The sequence below is a fragment of the Telmatherina bonti genome (assembly GCF_933228915.1).
Source record: "Telmatherina bonti genome assembly, chromosome: 3".
NCBI classification, from domain to species: Eukaryota; Metazoa; Chordata; class Actinopteri; order Atheriniformes; family Telmatherinidae; genus Telmatherina; species Telmatherina bonti.
Genome location: NC_136621.1, coordinates 20,729,247 through 20,749,252, shown reverse-complemented (window position 1 = coordinate 20,749,252; position 20,006 = coordinate 20,729,247). Strand labels below are relative to the sequence as shown.

At 38.2% G+C, this 20,006-nt stretch overlaps 1 protein-coding gene across 1 annotated transcript in view; it reads left to right on the top strand.

The window, feature by feature from the left end:
• LOC306774556 (cytoplasmic phosphatidylinositol transfer protein 1-like) overlaps positions 1-20,006 on the top strand; it is a gene marked incomplete at its 3' end in the record, with an annotated part of 72,628 nt that overhangs the window by 44,246 nt on the left and 8,376 nt on the right. Inside the window, exons 2-4 of the mRNA XM_079264644.1 lie at positions 11,631-11,779; positions 16,357-16,456; positions 18,958-19,029. Of these exons, the coding sequence (XP_079120770.1) occupies positions 11,631-11,779; positions 16,357-16,456; positions 18,958-19,029 (321 nt within the window). The remainder of the gene's footprint in view (positions 1-11,630; positions 11,780-16,356; positions 16,457-18,957; positions 19,030-20,006) is intronic.

The following is a 20,006-nucleotide window of genomic DNA, read 5'->3' as shown; positions in this document are numbered from 1 at the left end:
TAAATACTAATAGGCTGGGTTCCATCTGAGGCGAGACACACATCCTGGTTGTATGCCTCAGCTGGCCGGCACTTTATCCCACATTAGCAGGAACTTTAAGCTGACATGTATCAAGTTAAGTTGCAGATGGATGTTTCCGCTCGATTTGTTTCACTTAAAGGTCAAGGAGGCAGGCATCAAAGTGGCATCCGTCCTAAAATTAGTTTTGAAAATGTAATTACCATTTTAGATGTGATATTTCACTGGTTGCTATACTTAGAAGGTTGCATTTTGGGTTAACTGATCCAGGACAGGCAGGCACAGTCATTATTTTTTCACATAGGTTCTCTTTCCCCCCTTTGTTTTTTAAAACATGCCATTTGTGATTCACTAAAGAGCGCATCAAGCTCTTGGTTAAATTGCTGGTTTGGTACCGGACTCAAATGCTGTCATCAGGACACGCTTGGCTCATTGTCTCTCCACCCATAAATGATGGCTGGTGTGCCCTGTCAAGTCAAAAACCCACACGCTGACTACATGGATGAGTCTACACACATAGTGTACACCAGAAGTGTCAAATGAATAGTCTGCTGCCTAAAACTGGCCTGTCAGATGGTTCAGTCTAGCCCACTAGATGAATTTGTTAAATCTAAAAAATACTGTTGATGCTGAAGATACTGCTGTCTTTTAAAATGTCCATATATTGTTGTTTTTTTTTGTTTTTTTATATTTTAAATGTTAACCATTTACAAGGTAGAGGGATAACTTGTTATATATATATATTTTTTTTTTACATTTTTTTTTTAAGTTACCTAAGTTCTTAAATCTTTCTCACTTGTGTGTTATTAGGTGATTCAGTTCAGTTAACATGACTTTAAGCTCTTCATAAGTTATTTTCATAATTTGAAATAGAGTATTTTTCAGTTTTTGATGCCTGTGATAAAATGTTTTATCATTTTGTCGATTCCTTGCCCCATGGGCATTCACATTATTGAAATCCTGTTCAGCCATTTTTTTTTTATTATTCCGCAAAACTTTGCTGCGCTACTCCTCCTGCGACGTTCAATTCAATTGTTTACATCAAATCCTGCAGCTTCTTCGAAAGATGTATGCTACGACTTTTGTCGTTTCAAATCTTTGTAGTTTTTGAGATATTTATTTTGTAAAAAAATAATTCAGCCTTGTGATTGGATTACAGTCCTTCCAACCAAATGCAGCTTGAAATTCAGCACAGTGATTGGTTGTTTTTTTGCATAATGAGCTGAAAAATGCTTCAACAGGGTTTCAGAGCTCTGCACCGGTTTGCAGTGTCCGGTTCGTCAATTTCCCATACATTTTGTGCACCGGTACACAGGTACACATACAAGGCATGGGTTCAAATGCAGCATTTAACATGTACTTCTGTTGTCATTTGTCGGCTGTTGCTTGTGTGATGGCATGCTTTTCTGCAGACTGCTCAATGGAAACTATTGGTCTCAGCTGCGCACTTTAAGGAGCAAAGGAATTTATTTGCACATGTCCAAGTTAAACATGAAGGATTTTTTTCCAACAATGCTCCCTGCAACATTTAAACACTTTGATAAATCTTAAACACACTAAAAAAAGTTTTTCACATTGAACAGTCTTCCACATCTTTACTGGAGTTTAGTTCAACCTTGCACATGTTTTTGCAATTCCGCAAATTACACCCTGCTGGAAGTGGGGAAAAAAAAAGGCATGCCCATCCCAATTGAAAAAAAATTTAACACTTTTTCCAAGCAACACCTAAGAGTACTAGTGGCATAGTGAGTAAGTGTGCTTCAATACAGAAGTTCATGGGTTCAATCCTGATGTGGGGCAATTAGAAAAAATGTCAGTTGGGCTTTTTTATTTTTTAATTTCTTATACTTATGCAATTTCATTTCAATCATTCAGCATAGTTCAATAAATGGGCATTCACAGTTGCTATTATTTCAATAATAGCTGTTTCTAGTTATAGGTTGTAACGCAAGTGTAAATGGGAAAATGACACATGATATTGTTGAAACTGCACATATTTTCCTCAAGCAATTTCAGTGTTTTGTTTTTTTTATCTAATTATATTTTTGTTTTTCCTGTTTATTTTAATTTAATTTGTTTTCTAAATTTCTTTTTAATGTAATGTTATTGCAACCCACTAGTGTTTTTTAATATCTTATGTAAAGCACTGAATTGTGTTATCTGCTATCCAAAAGAATTGGCCTGCCTAAAAGGCAAGGATTAAGTAATTAAAGGTAAAACTCCTGATGATATACTTGCACTTCTTTCAACTAAAACAAAGGGAGAAATTAGGAGGTTTCCTCCTTTCTAGGTTATATTATTTTACTGTTCTGGCCCACTTGACGTGGAACTAAAATGAGCGCGACATCCCTGATGTAAACCAGCCTGCCAAGTCACATTTGGATGTGACGATGCAGACTTGGATTAATTTGAGACTGCCTTGCAGGTTAGAGATTTGTCAAGATGAAAATATGCCATTTCCGCTGCCAAACAATTGATGCCTATTTTGCATAGCAGTAACTGTGCAGCATTGTAAAAAAAAAAATAAATAAAAAAAAATAAAAAATATGCGCTGTTTGCATGAACACTCTTTAGCCATAAAAAAAAAAAAAAAAATCTTTGACATGGAAACATCTGCTGGGAATAGTTCAAACCCTCCGTAAAACACTTCTGTTCTTGCAAGCAGGCACAAATACAAGGCTTTCCTCCACAATCCCATTTTGCAGAGATGGACTGCAGGCGCTTGTCCATCTTTTATGTCTATCTTTTTTTTTTTTTTTTCCCCCTTATGGTCAGATTGTGCATGCTTGGTGACTCCAATAATTTTCTCTCTTACTCACTCAGTTATTATCTTTACTACCTTTACTGTGATTATTTGTTCTTTTCTCTGTAATTAAGCCAGGGTCCACATATTAAGTGTCAGGACCATGCCTAAAAGATGATCTTATCTGCGGAGAGCAGTTCACACGCTGCCACACAATTGATTAAATGTGCACAGAACTGGGCAAAGAGATTGCATAGCTCTGTCACTTAGTGTATGCATGTGTGTGTTTGTATTGGCAATGATGGGTAATGAAATTGCAGTGATGGACTCTGATCTGTGCCAGCTGTATGGATTGTGTGCATTAGTGTGTGACTGTGTGTGCGTGTGTGCCAAGGATGGGTGAGACAAGATCATTTAAATATTGGCTGAAAATTCAAGTGAAAATTCAAGTGAAAATTCAGCTGAAAATTCAAGTGAAAATTCCTTTTTTTTTTTTTGTTTTGTTTTGTTTTGTTTTGTCTCACCTGGAAAAAAGCATGTTGGCACCGTGAAGATGGAAATTATGTGCTTCTATTAGTCATGCTTTATTTCTCTTGTGTTACCTGCTCTTTGCTATGAAGTTCACTTCTTCTGGTCTAACATTGCATCTACATCCAAATTTCTACCACATACAATTACGTGTCATGTTGCTGCTGTCCTACTAATGTAATGTAGCCATTGTCCTGCTGCTGTCACTATCCATCATTATATGAATGGCAGAACGTTTGTAAGGTTTGGAGAAAAGATGACCTGCTGAGAAGTTATAGAGCCTGATTTTCTTACATGATGACTGATAAAACCTTTTGTAATTATAATTTTGAGAAAAACAAATGCAATATTTTTGCTTACAGATGTATAAAATGACATTTTATCCAATGATTCAAAGCCCTGCATACACATAGTTCTGTTTTTTTAAATTGTTTTATTAATGAATATAATCTAACTCTGTGTTTTCTATGTTGTAGGAAGAAACTGTAATTGGGAGTAGTTTTATAAGAACTTGTGGCACTCGAGGTCGTTCTTATTGAATTGTACTGTCACTATTCTCATGGGTGCTTAACACACTGACTCTTCACACTACAGCCAAAGAAAACTGAGCTAATTTATGCAATCTGTATACTCAGGAGTAGTTAATGCCTTGCTGCCACATCAGAGGTCTGGTGGAAATTAAACAATTAAACTTGTATGGGACTGGAACCTGGAATGATTCTTTTCTTTCTGAAGCTGATCTTTCAAGTTATCAGTGTTGGATTTCCTGACGAGCACAGCATGGCCTGTTTTGGCTGCCATGGTGCTCCCAGAGGGCATTAATGTAGTTCTCTTAAAGTCAAACACAGTGATTACCAAAGCTATTAGTGTAATTATTACCTCACATTGACATTTAAATAGAGAGGTGTGTGGAAAAGGCTGCCAGAGAGCAGCCTTGATGGACTGGAGGTCTACTCTGTCCTCTCTGATAATTTTGTTATTGATCACGTGTGTTTATTGATGGATAATAATTTAGCTTTCTTTTGTAAAAGATTGACTTAAAAAAGGTTTATTTATAAAGTATAGAATTTAATAATGCATCCTGAATACATATTAAATATTTCATTCAAGAGTGTGTTCATTTTAGGGACATTTTCTTAAGATATACATATATTATCATTTTGGGCCAATGTGTTTCTCAATTCCAGTCCTCAACACCCCCCACCCTGCATGTTTTAGACATGTTCCTCATCCAAAGCTCCTGAGGCAGATTACTGAACTTCCTCATCAAGTTCATTGCAGCCTGGTAACAAGCCCTTTATTTCATTCAGGTGTGTAAAGGTAGGGTTACCTAGAAAACATGCAGGACTTGGGGGCCGGAGGACTGGAATTGGGCTGGGCTAATGACAGATTAGAGTGCACCCCATTAGTGGAAGTAAACATAATTCTTTTAACATAATTTACTGAATCACATTAGCTATTTAAGTGTACAGTTCTTATGTAGCAAGCTCTAGTTTAGCTTATTGTTGTAAGCGTAATTACACAGTGCCATGGAGGATATACATCTGCAACAATCTTAGAGAAGCAGTTGTTGTTTGTCCGTCTCTAAAAGTCAATTTCCAAACTTTTTTGGGAGTATTTGTCCTGTTCAGCACGACAACAAGCACAATGGTGGTCATGCTGCAGTGTTGTGTTAAACAAATTTGCATTGCCAAGAGCATTATGGTTATAAGGCCCCTCTTGATAATTATTTTTCTTCATTTTTAAAATTGTATATTGTGAATGTCCATAGAGATGCTGGATCTGACGGTGGGTTGGGGCAATACAGAGGACAGAAAAGACAGTTTCACACAGTCATATGCCTACTTTGCACACATTCACATCAGCCTTTTTGATTCAAGACCGAGTCCGTTTGCTTGGAAAGTCCTCCTCGTTTCGGGAGCTGCGAATGCACCAAACAAATTCTGATTCGGACCAAAGAAGTGGATTCGGTCTGCCAAACGCTGGTCTTGGCCTGTTTCAAGTAGACCGAATACAGGAAGCTGGCTTAAAAAAAAATTCACTTTGTAGTGTTGCATTGTGGGTAAATACATAACGATTGGGTTAAGAGTCCTCTGCCTCATCTGTTGTTCATACTGCGCCCATTGTTGCAGGGTATTTCTGCAGTATACTTGCATAAGACAAGTATACTGAGTCCCTAATTGGGCCGAGTCTAGCAGACTATCCTGATGTGAATGCACCCTGAGATTGTTTGGAGCTAATAATGCTTCCACTGTTACTCTTACCTGGCTCTGTTTTGCCTTTTAACAAAGTGTGCTAAATATTTGAAAATATTTTTTTTCTTACTAAATTGGTTTTTTGTTTTTTTTTTTGGCCAAAAGTCACTCATTCCTCTAATTAAAAGCCAAGTTAGAAATCTTGCATCAGTTTGTCAGAGAAGGTAAAGAAATGTATGAGTTAAATTTTTTATGAGCCCTCTTATCATGAAGAATCACAAGGAAATCATCTCTTATTGAAGAGAAAATGACAACTCTTTCCTCTGTCTTCTTGCTTGTCGAGTTTTATTGTGCTCATTCACTTGAGCTTTCTTCTCTCTGTGAAGACGCCCTGGAAACACTGTGATGTACAGCCTGCTAATCGTACAATGCCCCCTTCCTCTCCCTTTCAACTGTCTTCTTTTTCTGCCCCATCCTTTATCTTTTTCCTCCTCTCCGCTACTTCCTCACCTTTCTAATTCATCATCTGATCTCATCCCACCCCACCCCCCCTCCCCTCCAACAGCACTACACAGAAATGCCACCTTCATTTTCCTCCTTCACCCTCCCACTACACTTTCTTGATGATGATGCTGTATCGTTATTGACCGCATAGAAATGCAGACTGTGTCTAGATAGACATATTGATCGATATTGCGTAATGCAGCCGTTTAGGTTTTTTTCATATCATCAGCTCAGCTGCACTTCTGTCTGAAAGCTTGTCTTGACCTTTTTTCTTTTTACAGCTTTAAAAAGGCAGGCATAACTTTTCTAGGTTAATCCTGAATGGAGACATTTGTGAAAAGTGAGATCATATCAAAATCATTGAATGTGTTTGAATTCTTTATTAATGAACTGGGGTCACATTCCATCGATTAGAGAGGGTGATGTTTTTCCCATGGTCAAGCCAAGGCACTGTATTTCTTACAAATTTTCTAATGTTCCTGGAAACAGGGTTGTATTATTGAATTTGGAGGAGTTAAAGACCGTTTATTGGGTAATTTCACATGTCAGCAAGCAGCCCCCTCATGCTGTGTGTGGATTTGGGTTTCCATGACCCAGACCAGAACTCTGTGACGGGGGTTGATGATGACAACATGCTTTAATTTATGGGTGTTGATTAATGAGCAGCAACAAACTAGAGTGCCTTGTCTCAAGCAAATCAAATGAAAGCAAAGCATACTGCTCCTGAGACTAAATGATTGATCATGATGGAAGATTCCCGACAAGAGATAACTGATATCCTGTTTTGTTTCAATGGGGGTGACTAACAGAGGGCGGTTCATTCAGGTAGAACATTTTTATTTGTCATCGAATAAGCTGTCTCTAGAAAAAAGTGGCCTGTTTTTATCTGTTCGTGTTTGATTCTTTTAGTGCAGTCCACCATGTTTTTAAATCATCACAGTGGCCTTCGTAAGATGGATAACGCAGGATGGTCCCAAATATGTTTAGCGGCTGATGACCGCTACAGCTCGTCATCAACAAAATAAATGGTTTTGTGCTGTTGTCCAAATGGATTTGGAGTAAGGATGATGTCACACATTACCTCTGTAACCCTGTGTTCCAAGCCTTTATTTCTGTCTGCCAGTACATCACTCTCCTTCTCTGTCATTTTATCCCCACAAAGGACTCACAAAAACTCCCCCGTGAACTCCTTCTCAGTTTGTGTTCGACATCTTTCAGGCCAGGCTACTCGAATCTCTCGTTTTTATGTGTGACATGGAGAAAAGGGAAGGCATACATCTGCATTATTTACAGTAGCTCTCAACCTGCCAGGCTCATTGTCCCTACATCCCAGAGCTCTTTTTAGAAAAGCCCCCCCTTTTCCTTTCAAGACTTCAGTGGAAAGGAGAACTTTTATTAATGGAGTAAATTATGCAGTTTATGATAGACTGAAAAGATGGCAGAGAAACAAATAAGGAAAAGCTTCATTTAATGACTTCAAACTTTTCAATACTGGCTGAATGTTTCATTAATGACGGAGCACAGAAATGAACGTGGCTGTTTTCTGCTAGTATAAACACAGACATGAAGTGTAATCACGAAACACAACTCATCTGCAGCATTGGAAATGCAGCCCTTCCGCTGAGTGGGCCTCCCCTTTTATCAGTATTAAATAACACGTTAAGATCAATCATTTATTTGAGTAGTGCAGTTCTCGCTGTGCTGCAGAAAGCACCGCACAATGCACAGGAAATTTCCCGACCGAGGCTGCAGACACTTCTCTGCTTCGTTGGACTCACTAAACTGCCACTGAACTCTGCAGTGGGTGCTTCTGCTCCACTTGCTGCCCGTGTCACTGTAGGAAATTCCAGGCTAACGTGGGTGTTAAAAGGACAATAACGAATGGTTTGGACGACTGGATAGCTAAGACAATGTGTGTGACTATGGAAGATTATCCCTTGACCATGTAGCCTTCAGCTTATTGTTAGAGCATTTAACTGTGCTTTGTAAAACTTTAAACAATTTTGCAGCTTTTAACGATCATTTCTAATAATAATAATAAATAAACTCCCACTAAAACCGTTCTGGTTCAACCATAGACTGTATATAAAAAGATGGACGGAGCCTCATTGGTTTCCGAAGAGCTGAATTGAAGCTCGGTTGGCGGTTCCTACCATCACCATCTTGGCAGGGGCATGCGTGTCGTCTCGTGCCTGTAGCTAAGAGCTTACCGAGCTAACCCGGATATAACAGGGGCTAACCAGCTAATGGGAAGCGGGAGATCGGGTACCTGTCAATCAAAAGAACACACCCCTAAATATACAACATTTCTAGATTAAATTACTTATAAATGGGCTCGTTAGAAAAAAAGCTCACTGCCCCCACAGTTGCCATGAAGGTAAGCCTGACCTATTAAAACAAAAATGGATTTTTGTACGAGGCTGTAAACATGTTTATTTCTGCTGTGAAGTTGGCCTTTTTAACATGGGAGTCTATGGAGATTCACTCTGTTTTGGAGCCCCTGCAGTTTTATGCACTTCTGAATAGGCTTCATTATTAACCGCTGGAGGTCAGCATAGGTTTCTTTTCATTAAAGTAACTCATTTTCAAACTAGAGGGGAAAAGTGGGTTTTATTTTAAATTTTTTGATAATAGTTTTAAATAATAATTTTAATAACTTTTTGTATAAATTTGGAGTTGGAAAAACAGGATTGGTCAGAGTCCTACATCCTAGTGTGATACAGCCTTTTTATCTGATGATGGTGTCTAGTTTCAGATGATTCCCATCCATCCATCCATCTATCCCTCCTTCCCTCCCTCCCTCCCTCTCTCTTAACCACTTAGTACAATTCAGGGTGAAAGCTATCCCAGTAATCATTGGGTGAGAGACAGCCTGGACAGGTCACCAGTCCATCACAGGGCCTCAGATGATTACATCTTAGAATAAAGAGTATTTTTTATTAGTGAAGCTTATACTATTTTTTAACAACCATTTTTAACATGAGATATGTTTGTGTAACATCAGAATGTTCTCTTGCTAAATGAAAGTGTGTGTATATGTGTAGATGCATATGTGTGCGCCTTTTATATTGTCACATTGGGATGCTTAAACCTTCCAGTCTAATCTTAAGTGGTTGTTGGTAACTACTTATCTACTACATTAAATCAGAAATGTAGGATTGAAAATTAAACAAATTATTGTAGTCATCCTTCTGTTTTGCTTTTATTCTCCATACATTTTTAAAGCATTACACATTATCTTGCAAGTGAACGATTTCTTGAAGTCACAGATGTCCCGATGAATCCCTCGTGACAGGACTGGTCATGATGCTTGGTTTTCCATCTTGTCACCAGGCTTTGACTAATGACTTTGGGGGTTTGATTTAATCATTTCATTTATTTTACCACATACTTATAAATGAGTGTTTCAATCAGAAATTGTTCCAACAGCAGTTACAGGTGATGACGCCATCTGATAAGTCTCCTTGGGAGCTCTTGTGTGTGAGCACCTCACATTTTCTCCCCAAACATTTCACAGCTCAGCCAACAGCTAAGACAGGTAAAGGTCAGTAAGTGTGCTGTTCAGGGGAATATGGTTGGTTCAGCTCCCTTTCATTATCATGGTCAAACTCCCACCTCTGAGATTTCATTGCAAACTGAAGCCCCTGTGTGTGTGTGTGTGTGTGTGTGTGTGTGTGTGTGTGTGTGTGTGTGTGTGTGTGTGTGTGTGTGTGTGTGTGTGTGTGTGTGTGTGTGTGTGTGTGTGTGTGTGTGTGTGTGTGTGTGTGTGTGTGTGTGTGTGTGTGTGTGAGAGAGAGAGGAAAGCGCAGACTGGAAGCATGTGTTGACTGAGCAGGAAGAAGCTTCTCAGCCTGGAAGAGATAAAATGATCAGTAGTCTTTACCATGAAACTGTAGCTTCACTGGTCCTTTCTTTTTTTTTCTTTCCATATCCTTCTCTCTCTGTCTCCTTTTTTTCATTTATGTTTCCCGTTTTGAAGATCCTGATTCTTTCTTTCTGTTGGATAATTTTCTCCCACTTCAAAATCATAATTTGCACATTTTCCTTTTCTTTCATTTTGAAAACTTTTACAAACAAAAGTTTTAATTAACAGAATCCGACAGATGTCGACATCTTTTAGCCTAATTTATTGACTTAATGAAGGAAACAATTAGATGAGTAGTTACTTAGCAGCTGTATTTCACAATGAATCTATTGTGACGCATGGTTTTGTACATGGCAACAGAAACAGCGCTGCAGCAGAGCTACATGTCTGCCCTTTAACTGAAGGCACAGTGTTGCAGAGAAGATCGCATTCAGTTGACTTTGTGTTCTGACCTTTTCATTGATCTCTGGAAAATGGAGTAGGGGTTCAAAAATTAATGCAGTAGAAAATAGTTATGGTTACTGTGGGCCAAGCTGGCAGGCAATACATGACTAAGCTAAAATTATAAACAGATTTCCCCTTGTTTGGATGAAAATACTGCCGTTCTTTCCCCGTCCGTCAGGCTAGAAATGAGAAACTGGGGTTGAAAGTTTTACAACATATTTTTACTCAGTTTTGAACTAAAGTCATCAATTCATACAAGATTGTTATAAATGCTGAATATTTATAATGAAATAGATTAATTGTTCAGTATTTACTTATTAGTATTTTTAAAGCACATTGCAGCACATTTGTATTGAAGCTCAATGCCTTTCCATTAAACCCTTTTTTCATGTGCATGTATCTGCATGCAGAGCTTACTCATGTAAAATATGGTGAACTTGCCTCATCGTCACACAACCCTCTGAAAATGGAAGTTAAGCACACCAATGAAAAATAATTACAACATAAAAATTGGCCTCAGTAAATATAATCAAAACAAACAGTTACCATTTATACGAGCCTTTAATTCTTTTTGCCTTTTTAAAGGTTTTGTGAGTATTTATTTTCCCAGTCTTGTGACTTTGTCATTTTTGTTTTTTATAAAAAAAAAAAGCACACTAATAAAAATAATGATCACAATGAAAATGAGATGTACAAGTTAAATAACAGTTTACTGTGACAATTCATCATAAATATTTGACTTGAAGAGAATATAGCTTTCAAAGCTCCCATTACAACCAATTTACTCGAGACAAACAAAATGGAAAAAAATAAACAAATGCAATTACCACAATTTCCCATTTTAGACAAATGGAATAAACATAAAGCAGACTATTGTGTGGCGTCTTTCAGTACTTTGCAAGATTACATTACGTCCAGCAGTTTCAGGATGTCTTGAGAGACACAGATGATCGCTGTGGAAGTTCAGTAGTTGAGTCTGTAAATGCTTTAGAAATGCAGAGAAAAACTAAAAATAGTCTTGCAAGAGCCATTTAGTCTTTAATCGGTATTGTTGGTGAAAACATATGAGGTCGTTTTTCATTGGACACCTAATTCAACCTACTAGGTTTTTGTCTGCAGTTTCTATGTGGTTGGTGTACCTCTGCAGAATGTGAATATGATTCATCTTTATTGTTATTGCATATTTCTAATAAAAGTGGTTGGAATCCTGTCAGTGCAAAAGGGTTTAAAATGTCAAAAGTGGCTGAAAATCTTTAAAAGTAATTCAGTGAGAAAACAGACTTTTTATGAACTTGTACTGAATACTCTGCTGTCTGTGTGTTGTGTCCTTCAGTACCGGATCGGCCAGCTGTACATGATCAGTAAACACAGCCACGAGCAGAGCGATCGAGGAGAAGGGGTGGAGGTTGTCCAGAACGAACCGTTTGAAGATCCCACTCATGGCTCAGGACAGTTCACAGAGAAACGTGTCTACCTCAACAGGTCAGTGTGACACCGGGCTGTTACAGTCATTGCCAAACATGATTTGTTCATGCTGCATGTGGTATTTCTGCACCTTGCTGGCAGCTCGTCTACTTGTGCCAAATTCTCTTGTCTGCGGAAGATGGAAAAAAGAAAGGAGTAGCCATCATGGTTGAACAGCTAAAGATAAGAATTCTCATTTCAACCATTTCTACACAGTTGTCACGCAGCTTGGCTTAAAAAGCTAACCGCATTGATTTACAGGAAAAAAATCATTATAATTCTGAGCAGTACAGATTTGAAACACCACACAAGTTTGCTGCCCAATACCCAAATGTTTGTTGGCTCATTATAGTATGTACATCTATGTACTTGAAAAAAGTAATGAGAAGTAATATTCATCTAGAACTTTTCCTTACTTAGCGATTCAAAGACAACAGAGACCTGAAACTTTGCTAGCTTCTTTAATACCCCTCACTGATGCACTGCAGTGGATCTCATCAGCCTGGATCTAGCACCTCTCACAAAACGCATTTGTTCCAGTTGATTCACGAAGAATTGTGCCGAGCTCACAGCTGGACAGATGGAGAATGTGTAAAAGAAAGGACAAAAGGAAAAAAATGGAGTAAATGGTAGGGGGGTTAGAAGATGCTACGGGTCATTTGTCTGAGCACAAATACCTGTGTCAGCATTCGCTATGCTGGGGGAACCAATTATGTTGAGTCAGCACATCTCTGCTCTGCAGAGGCGAGGAAGAAAGCAAATGCAATGCTGTACACAGAGATAAGTTGGCTTTTCATTCAATCTTCTTTATATTGGCTCAGAGATATGATGACATAAATGGAAGGTTTTCTTTATCAATTTTGTAAATTAATGAAAATGGTAAAACAAAAAATACAAATATAAGGTAAAAGGCAAACAAACCAAACTCTCTGCTCATGTATGTTTGCATTTAGATTCTAAATACAAAGACGTAAACCATCCTGAGCAAGTGATATTTTGTGATATCCTTTCATAAGAAAAAATTAAATATTGTTGTACTTACAGTTGTAATAAACAGAGTGAGAGTTTCTGACAACCATAAGCCATGTGATCTGTTTTACAATAAACTAGAAAGGAAATTAAAAAAATTTTTTTTTCCCCCCCCTCAATTCAGCTTTATTTCCATAGCGCCTCTTCACAACAATGTTGTCACCGGACACTTTATACACACGTCATTTCAAGCCAATTCATACATGGCCTATTATAGAAACCAACTGATTGCATCGAATAAGGAAGAAGGGCTTCAAAAAGCCGTGGTAACCTCTGAAACAACGCTGCATTGCTACCTGGCATAAACCACAACACCTTTCAACGGAAACGCCAGCAAATCGTTATTGTAGTTTGTCAAAATTGTAAGAAACATTGCTTTTATTTAGCAAAAACTGTAATGGAAATGTAGCTACTGTTTTGGAAAGTTACTCACTATTTGACTTGATACCAGCTCACATCCCGACTAACCTGAACACTCCCACCTAAAGAGTAGAGCACGGATGGTTAATGGTAACCAGGGACACCAGACTGGAGTGCTCTATATATTCAGTACAGAGCGACTCAGCCTGCAGTCCCTCCCCTTCACGGATACTCGCATCGGTCTTAAACAAACCAGCCGCTCTAATTGGTTTATCTGGGGGGACGCTTGCCTCTTGTCTTGCGTCACCATGTATTCGTCATAACATTCACGATGGCGCACAGACATAGCGGGAGTTTTTCTTTTTTGCCGTAAATGCTGTTTTAAATTAGCCTGGCAAGCCAGACTCTCTCGCTGTACCAGTGTAGAGTCACTCTGTATTGAATATATAGAGCACGCCAGTCTGGCATGCCGGCCATGCGATGGACTGAGGACCTGTCCAGGGTGCACCCCATCTCTCACCCAAAGACTGTTGGGATAGGCTCCAGATCCCCCTCGACCCTTAATCGGACAAAGTGGTTTGGATAATGAATTAATGAGTCTGGCGTGTCATGTCTATTTTCCTCTGTTGAGTTTGCTCTACTGAACACTTCCGGACATTTTAGGCAGCCGCTTTACTAACGTCACGTCCAACATTTTTCTGATTGGTTTACGCCACGCTTGTTTATCCTGCCCTAGTAATTCACATTACGAATTACTAGGGCGTTATGCTGTACCAGCATCGAGTCTGGCTTGCCAGGCTAGGTTAATGGTGTGCTTTAATGAAATGTTATTTTCTTGAAATATTTAAGTTTTTCAAGAAATTTTCTCTCAAAATGCAAAACCTGTCTGGATTGGAACGACAGATTGTAGTGCTTGAATGCTTAGCAACATGGGTCGTGTCTCAGCAGATATTGGCCAAAATCTTTAAAAGAACAAGGAGAGAATGGGAGAAATCAACAGATGGAGGTGTAGGTGGAGTGTCTGTCTCTTTTGTTGGGAGAGAGAAGGAGCAAGCCTGCCAACACTCACAAAATATCACAGCTGAAGGCTCAGTTTATTCACAGCTGTCACGATGCAGTGGGCGCCATTTTTATCCTTATAAAGAAACTATTTTTTTTTATGTCAGCCCATGGAGGTGCAGATGAAGACAGACGAAATATAAAAGTGTCTCCTGCTGTGTTTGATGTTTAAGAAACAAGTTTACACTGTTGACATATGAGACTAGAGTTAAAACCTAGAAAATATCAAATCAAATTTTATTTATAAAGTGTTTTTCATACAAAAAGTAGGACAAAGTGCTTTACATAAAACACTATTTTGGTACATTAAACACAAGTCTGCACACAGTCAAGTATAAAAAACCTAATCATTTTTAAAACACACACTAGATTATAGTCTGCATTGATGCACACAGAGACACTCACAACATGTGTGCACCGACCCTGCAACAACCACCCACACCCCACACTATATATTAAAAGGGAAATAAAGAACTGGCTTGACATTGCTGTAAGGTAATAATATCTTTGGGATCTGTTCATGCCAGGAGCCAACCTGCTCATGGCCACATGCCACTGAAAACCACCCAGATTAGTACAGGCCAAGTTCCCCACCACAGCCATAGGGTACAGGACCCCACAGAGACAAGGGCGATCACCGTGGTAACAATCCAGTTGACCGAGCAAGCATAACCTCTGGCATGAAAGATCCCCAACAGGAAGCAGCAGATATAAACTGTAAGTAAAAAACAGTTTACCTGAGTAAAGCAGTTCAATGAAAACAGATATATAATCAAATCAAATATTTTTTGAAAGTTGATAAAAATGAGTTGATTACTGGGGCTTAGTGGGTAGAGTGGTCATCCTCCAGTTAGAGGGTTTTAGATGGAGTTAAACTTAACATAAAAAATAAGGTGGGGGTGGGGACTCTACCCACTCATTTACCTGTGTTGGTTATTCCACAGAAGCATAATCCTAACCAGTTACACCTTGTTGTAAAAGCAACTAGCAAGTCTTTCCAGAAATTGTTTGTATTATTAAAGCAGAGAAATAATCTATTTAACACAAATGTCCCTAATTTTAGTGTCAAGTTTATAAGCACTCGTGAAACCTGGACATGGCCGGGGAGCTACTGTTGTAGTATGGACTGTTTACCGTGTACTCAGGGCACTGAAATAAACTTACACATAAATTTGTGATTTAAGTTTTGGATATTTAGGGAATTTTTTACTTTTGCAGGACAGACCTGTGTGTTTTGTTTACGATTGAACGTTACAGGTAGAGGCAGAAACATCAGAGCTTAACTTGGATAGTGAAAATGAGGGAATCTGTTGGATAGCTTTGGCCAAAGCAGACGTTTTACAGGCACTTGAACAATAACTCAGTAATGCATATGACAGTGTTTCTCATTTTTTAAGTTGTATTCTGAGATCTACAAAGTATTGCTTTGACAAATTCTTTTACCTGGTTTAACTTAAACGGCAGCTCCTTTGTAGTCGCAGATAAAGTTGTGCTGTGAAGCAGATTATGCTTGACTTTAAAATGTAAGTAAGCTGTTAGGTTGGTTGACCAGATGCAAACATCTAAGGAAGAGGAAGTAAAACTAGTTATCTTCTCAGTATATGAGGAAAAATGGAAAAATTATTCTTTTATGTCTGTTGCTATTGACCATGACTTTCTTTTAGTAAAATGAAATGAACTTTACCATATTTATCCCATAGGGAAAGTGGAATATTTACTGTAATAACTTTTATGTAATCAGTCATGGGAGTTAGATTTGTCAAGTACAAATTTCCATGTCCTCAGGTTTCTAGATGCAAAACTTAACAATTTGTTCATTTGAAGGTGTAAATCCAATTTTCTTAAGCTTTTCACCTCTTGCATCCTATCAGTTCCTATTCAATGTAGTTTAAAAAAAAAAAAAAAAAAAAAAAAGCATTACTACTGTATTTACGTGTAAAAAGTTGCCAAGTTTCTTATCAGAACTTTTTGGTTGCTTTGTTGTTACATAATTTCTCTCAATCAGATTTCTACTGTTAACACACAATTTTTGTCCACATTTTCATTTTTATTTTTAATGAATACTGCAACAAAAAAAAGTTTAAACCCCACTCCTCCTTTCATTGTTCATGCTCAGTCTTTTTCAATGTTTCAACATCTCCTTGTAGTAAATTACCCAGCTGGGCTCGAGCAGTGGTTCCCAAAATCTTTTATGTGACGGAGAAGGCCTGGAACTACTACCCTTACACCATAACAGGTGAGTACACAATGTAAATGACAGGCCCTGCTTTAAACGCTTGACCTCTTCAGTAGCTGCCAGAATAGCTTTGCACTGCAGTCACATGAAGCTCAATGCTGTTCTCAAAAGTGACCTCCTTAACTACTTTTCAGATATTTGTTTTCCTCAGCACTCACCATGTGACGGTTGTAGCACATTAGAATAGTGTGAAAGACGAGAGATTAGAAAATAAAAAAGTCCAAGACTGCTTATCTTTGCAGCACATTGAGACACATTTTAAAAAATCTGGTTTATCCACTGAAGTCCCTGTGAAAGCCCTCACTTATGTTGCTTTATTCAGGAAGCGCTGATGCTTGCTTATCAGCTACTCCGTATGTAATTTCTAAGGGACATACGAAAGCCTTTACAGAGAGCTGAATTTGGTTTATGTGCATGCATCGACCCAGTTGGAAGAATTTAGCGTCCACTAATCCGACTGTTGGTGGTTTGGTACCCAGTTCCTCCACATAGAGATGTGGCAATGGACAAAGCACTGAGATCTGCTGCTTGTGCATGAATGGTTTGATAAAAAGCTAATTGTAAAACACATTAGTTTCTTTTAAGCCTTAAAAACAAAAGTTTTGAAACTGCATCCAAGTTAATGTGGGGCATGAACTGCAGTGGTGACTTTGGATACAAGCATACTAAGCAAAATGTTAATCAAATGTGAAAGGGCAGTGACTTCTGGTGATGAAAATGCAAAAGGGGGTTAAATATTGATCAAAGTAGCATGATCTTAAACGGTAAATAACAGACAAGAAATTTGCTTTAAAAAAATATAGATTTTGATGTTCCTCTGTGCTGACACTACAGTTATGTAAAAGTTGTATAAAGTAATGATAACCGGAGTCCTTCTGAAGTCACAATGTCACAGTTTTTTTGCTTACTCACCATTTCAGCTTTCTGGCAAGACTCAATGTGAGCAACTCGACACAGAGACATGAAGCCAACACACATTTACATGTTTACAGTTTTGCCATGATCCAAATGCTTGTCATCCACACTGACTTGCAATGAGTGTAACAGTGTATAAGTGCAGCAATCAGAGCTGCAGCACCCACAGCAGGTTTCTGCAATACTTCTATAATTCTTAATATTTAAAAGAAAAATTGATGAAAGATTAAGCTTTTTTTTTTGGAAACAAATGACTGGAAAGGGTGACATGATGTACTAAAAATGTTACATTTTTGCATATTGTGGTCTTTACATCATTTTTATGTAATAGAAATGGATTATTTTCTCTTTTATCTGACTGTTTCTTTTATGTTCTTCCACTGCTGACCCAATGATGTCCTCTCTCTTTGGTCTGAAGAATACACCGTAAGTACCTCCAAAGCAATTCACAGCAACTCAAGCAGTGTTAGAAAATCCTAAAGCCTGAAGTGTCTTTAGGATTGCGTCATGTTTGGCCTGTCATCAAATGGTACATAACACACTAAAACTGTGTCGTCCTACATAACTTGGGAATATATTCCTTCATCATCGTTAAGTCACATTTAATTAATGTTTATCTACACACTCGGCAACTTATTCAGAACTTATTCAGCTGAGTTTTGCATAAAGGATCTGAAAGCTTGTGTTGTGCCAAAGGAACAAAAATCCAAACAAATTAAAGCCTTTGGCTTTCACTCATTTTTAAAGCTTCAATGATTGTTTACAACAGAACATTATGTTGTCCTCTGTTTGAAGTGTTGCTCAAGTATTTTTTTCCACAAACCGTTTTTGATAAATTCAGCAAACATGTATCTCCCAATGTGTAATGATTCGGCCAGTTTTGTAAATATGCACACAGTCACCCTCAGTGTCTTTACTGTGTGAGCTGCCATTAACCTTTGGCAAAACAAACAGACATATTTAAACACATGTGATTAGGCTCAGCTATAGTACTGCTGTGGTGCAGAGAAAGAGATGTTGACATAATGAGCATGCTGCTTTAGGATTAAAGGGACAACAGGGCAATGTTGTCTCTGCAACAGAATGTTTAACATTATGTGCATTTATGAGTAGAAGCGTTTTATGTTCATGTATGAGTCAGTGTGCAGTAAAGACATTCAGGCAGGATATTTTCTTTCTTTTGACGCACGAAATGCATAACTCCTTAGTACTAAGTAGGGTTTTTGTTCCTTGACAGCTTGATTTTTTAAAAATTCTTCTTTCCTGTCAGTACTGTAAAATTGAAGGCGCAACAGTTTTGACAGACAAGACCGATTAACAAGCTCAAAGATTTTACAACAAAGCTAGATGCATCTTGCTTTGTTTTTATATGTATATACATATGTATAGATATAATATGTGTTTTTAAAATCTGCTTTCAGAACACTGAGAATTAGTGCTAAAAGAGTCTTAACTTGATGGAGAATTTTTTCTTCCTTTTCTATTTAAACTTTTAAAGCTTTTAAAAGCTACAAAATACACAAAGAGCAGCAAAGACAACTATTATACACTGTGAAGTTTTTTTCCTCACTGATAATTTCACATCTGTCCTCCACAGTGCTCATTCCTGCCCAAGTTTTCTATTCACATAGAGACAAAATACGAGGACAACAAAGGATGCAATGACAATGTAAGTACAGTGTGTGACTGTAGATTTTGGTCGTGATGTGGGTACTTCTTTCCAGTCTCATGCTCTCAGAAGCAAAGTATAAAAATATGCTTTGTGCCTTTCATGCTTGTACCGTATAACTCTGGATTGATTTTGAGCTTCCTGATGCTCTTTCGGCAGATATTATCTGATGTTGCACAGATCTTAGGGTGCTTTTAGACCAATTTGAGCACAAATGTGCTACACTAATAGGCTACCAAGTACTTGATTATGTGTTTGGCTACTTTTCCTTGGCATTTGTACTTTATGCACTACATGTGACCTCTCTGTATGCAACATGAAAGAATTTAAACAGCAAAATCCTCACTACATCACAAGCGTAACGCATCACTATTTCTGTGCGTCATTCCTCTGAGGACTGTAACTACAGTGCTTCTGATGTCAGCCTGAAGACCCAGTGAGTTAATTAAACATGCTCCCACTCCAATCTCTCACCTTTATATAACACTGCTGCCTATCTCTGCTTTTTCCACATGCAGTAATGTGAAGCCAAATAAGCCAGTTTAAAACACACTATTGCATCGCATATATAAGCTAAGAATTGGCTCTGCTAAAGGCTACATGCGTAAAATGATCCAAGCTGTTCGCAGACCATCATCACAGGTCAGACCTACTGTACGTCAGCATTGAGAGTCTGCCAAATACTGCTCCATTTGTTGGATGACTAATTTAATTTGGGCTTTTGGACTACACACACCCTATGCTACAGTTTATAGAAGCATTAGTCATAGCGTCATGCTGCCAGCGCTTGGACAGACATGCTCAGCGAAGAAGATGGATGAAAGGCTGGTGTACAACAGAGACATAACTTATATTTTCTATCATGGTGAGCAGGTTTATTTCTGTGTTGTTGGCCTCTTTGTGTGTGTGTGTCTTCAATTGGGTAACATATAGAATAAAGATATCCTCCACGGTCTCAAACATGATGTGTTCTAGTA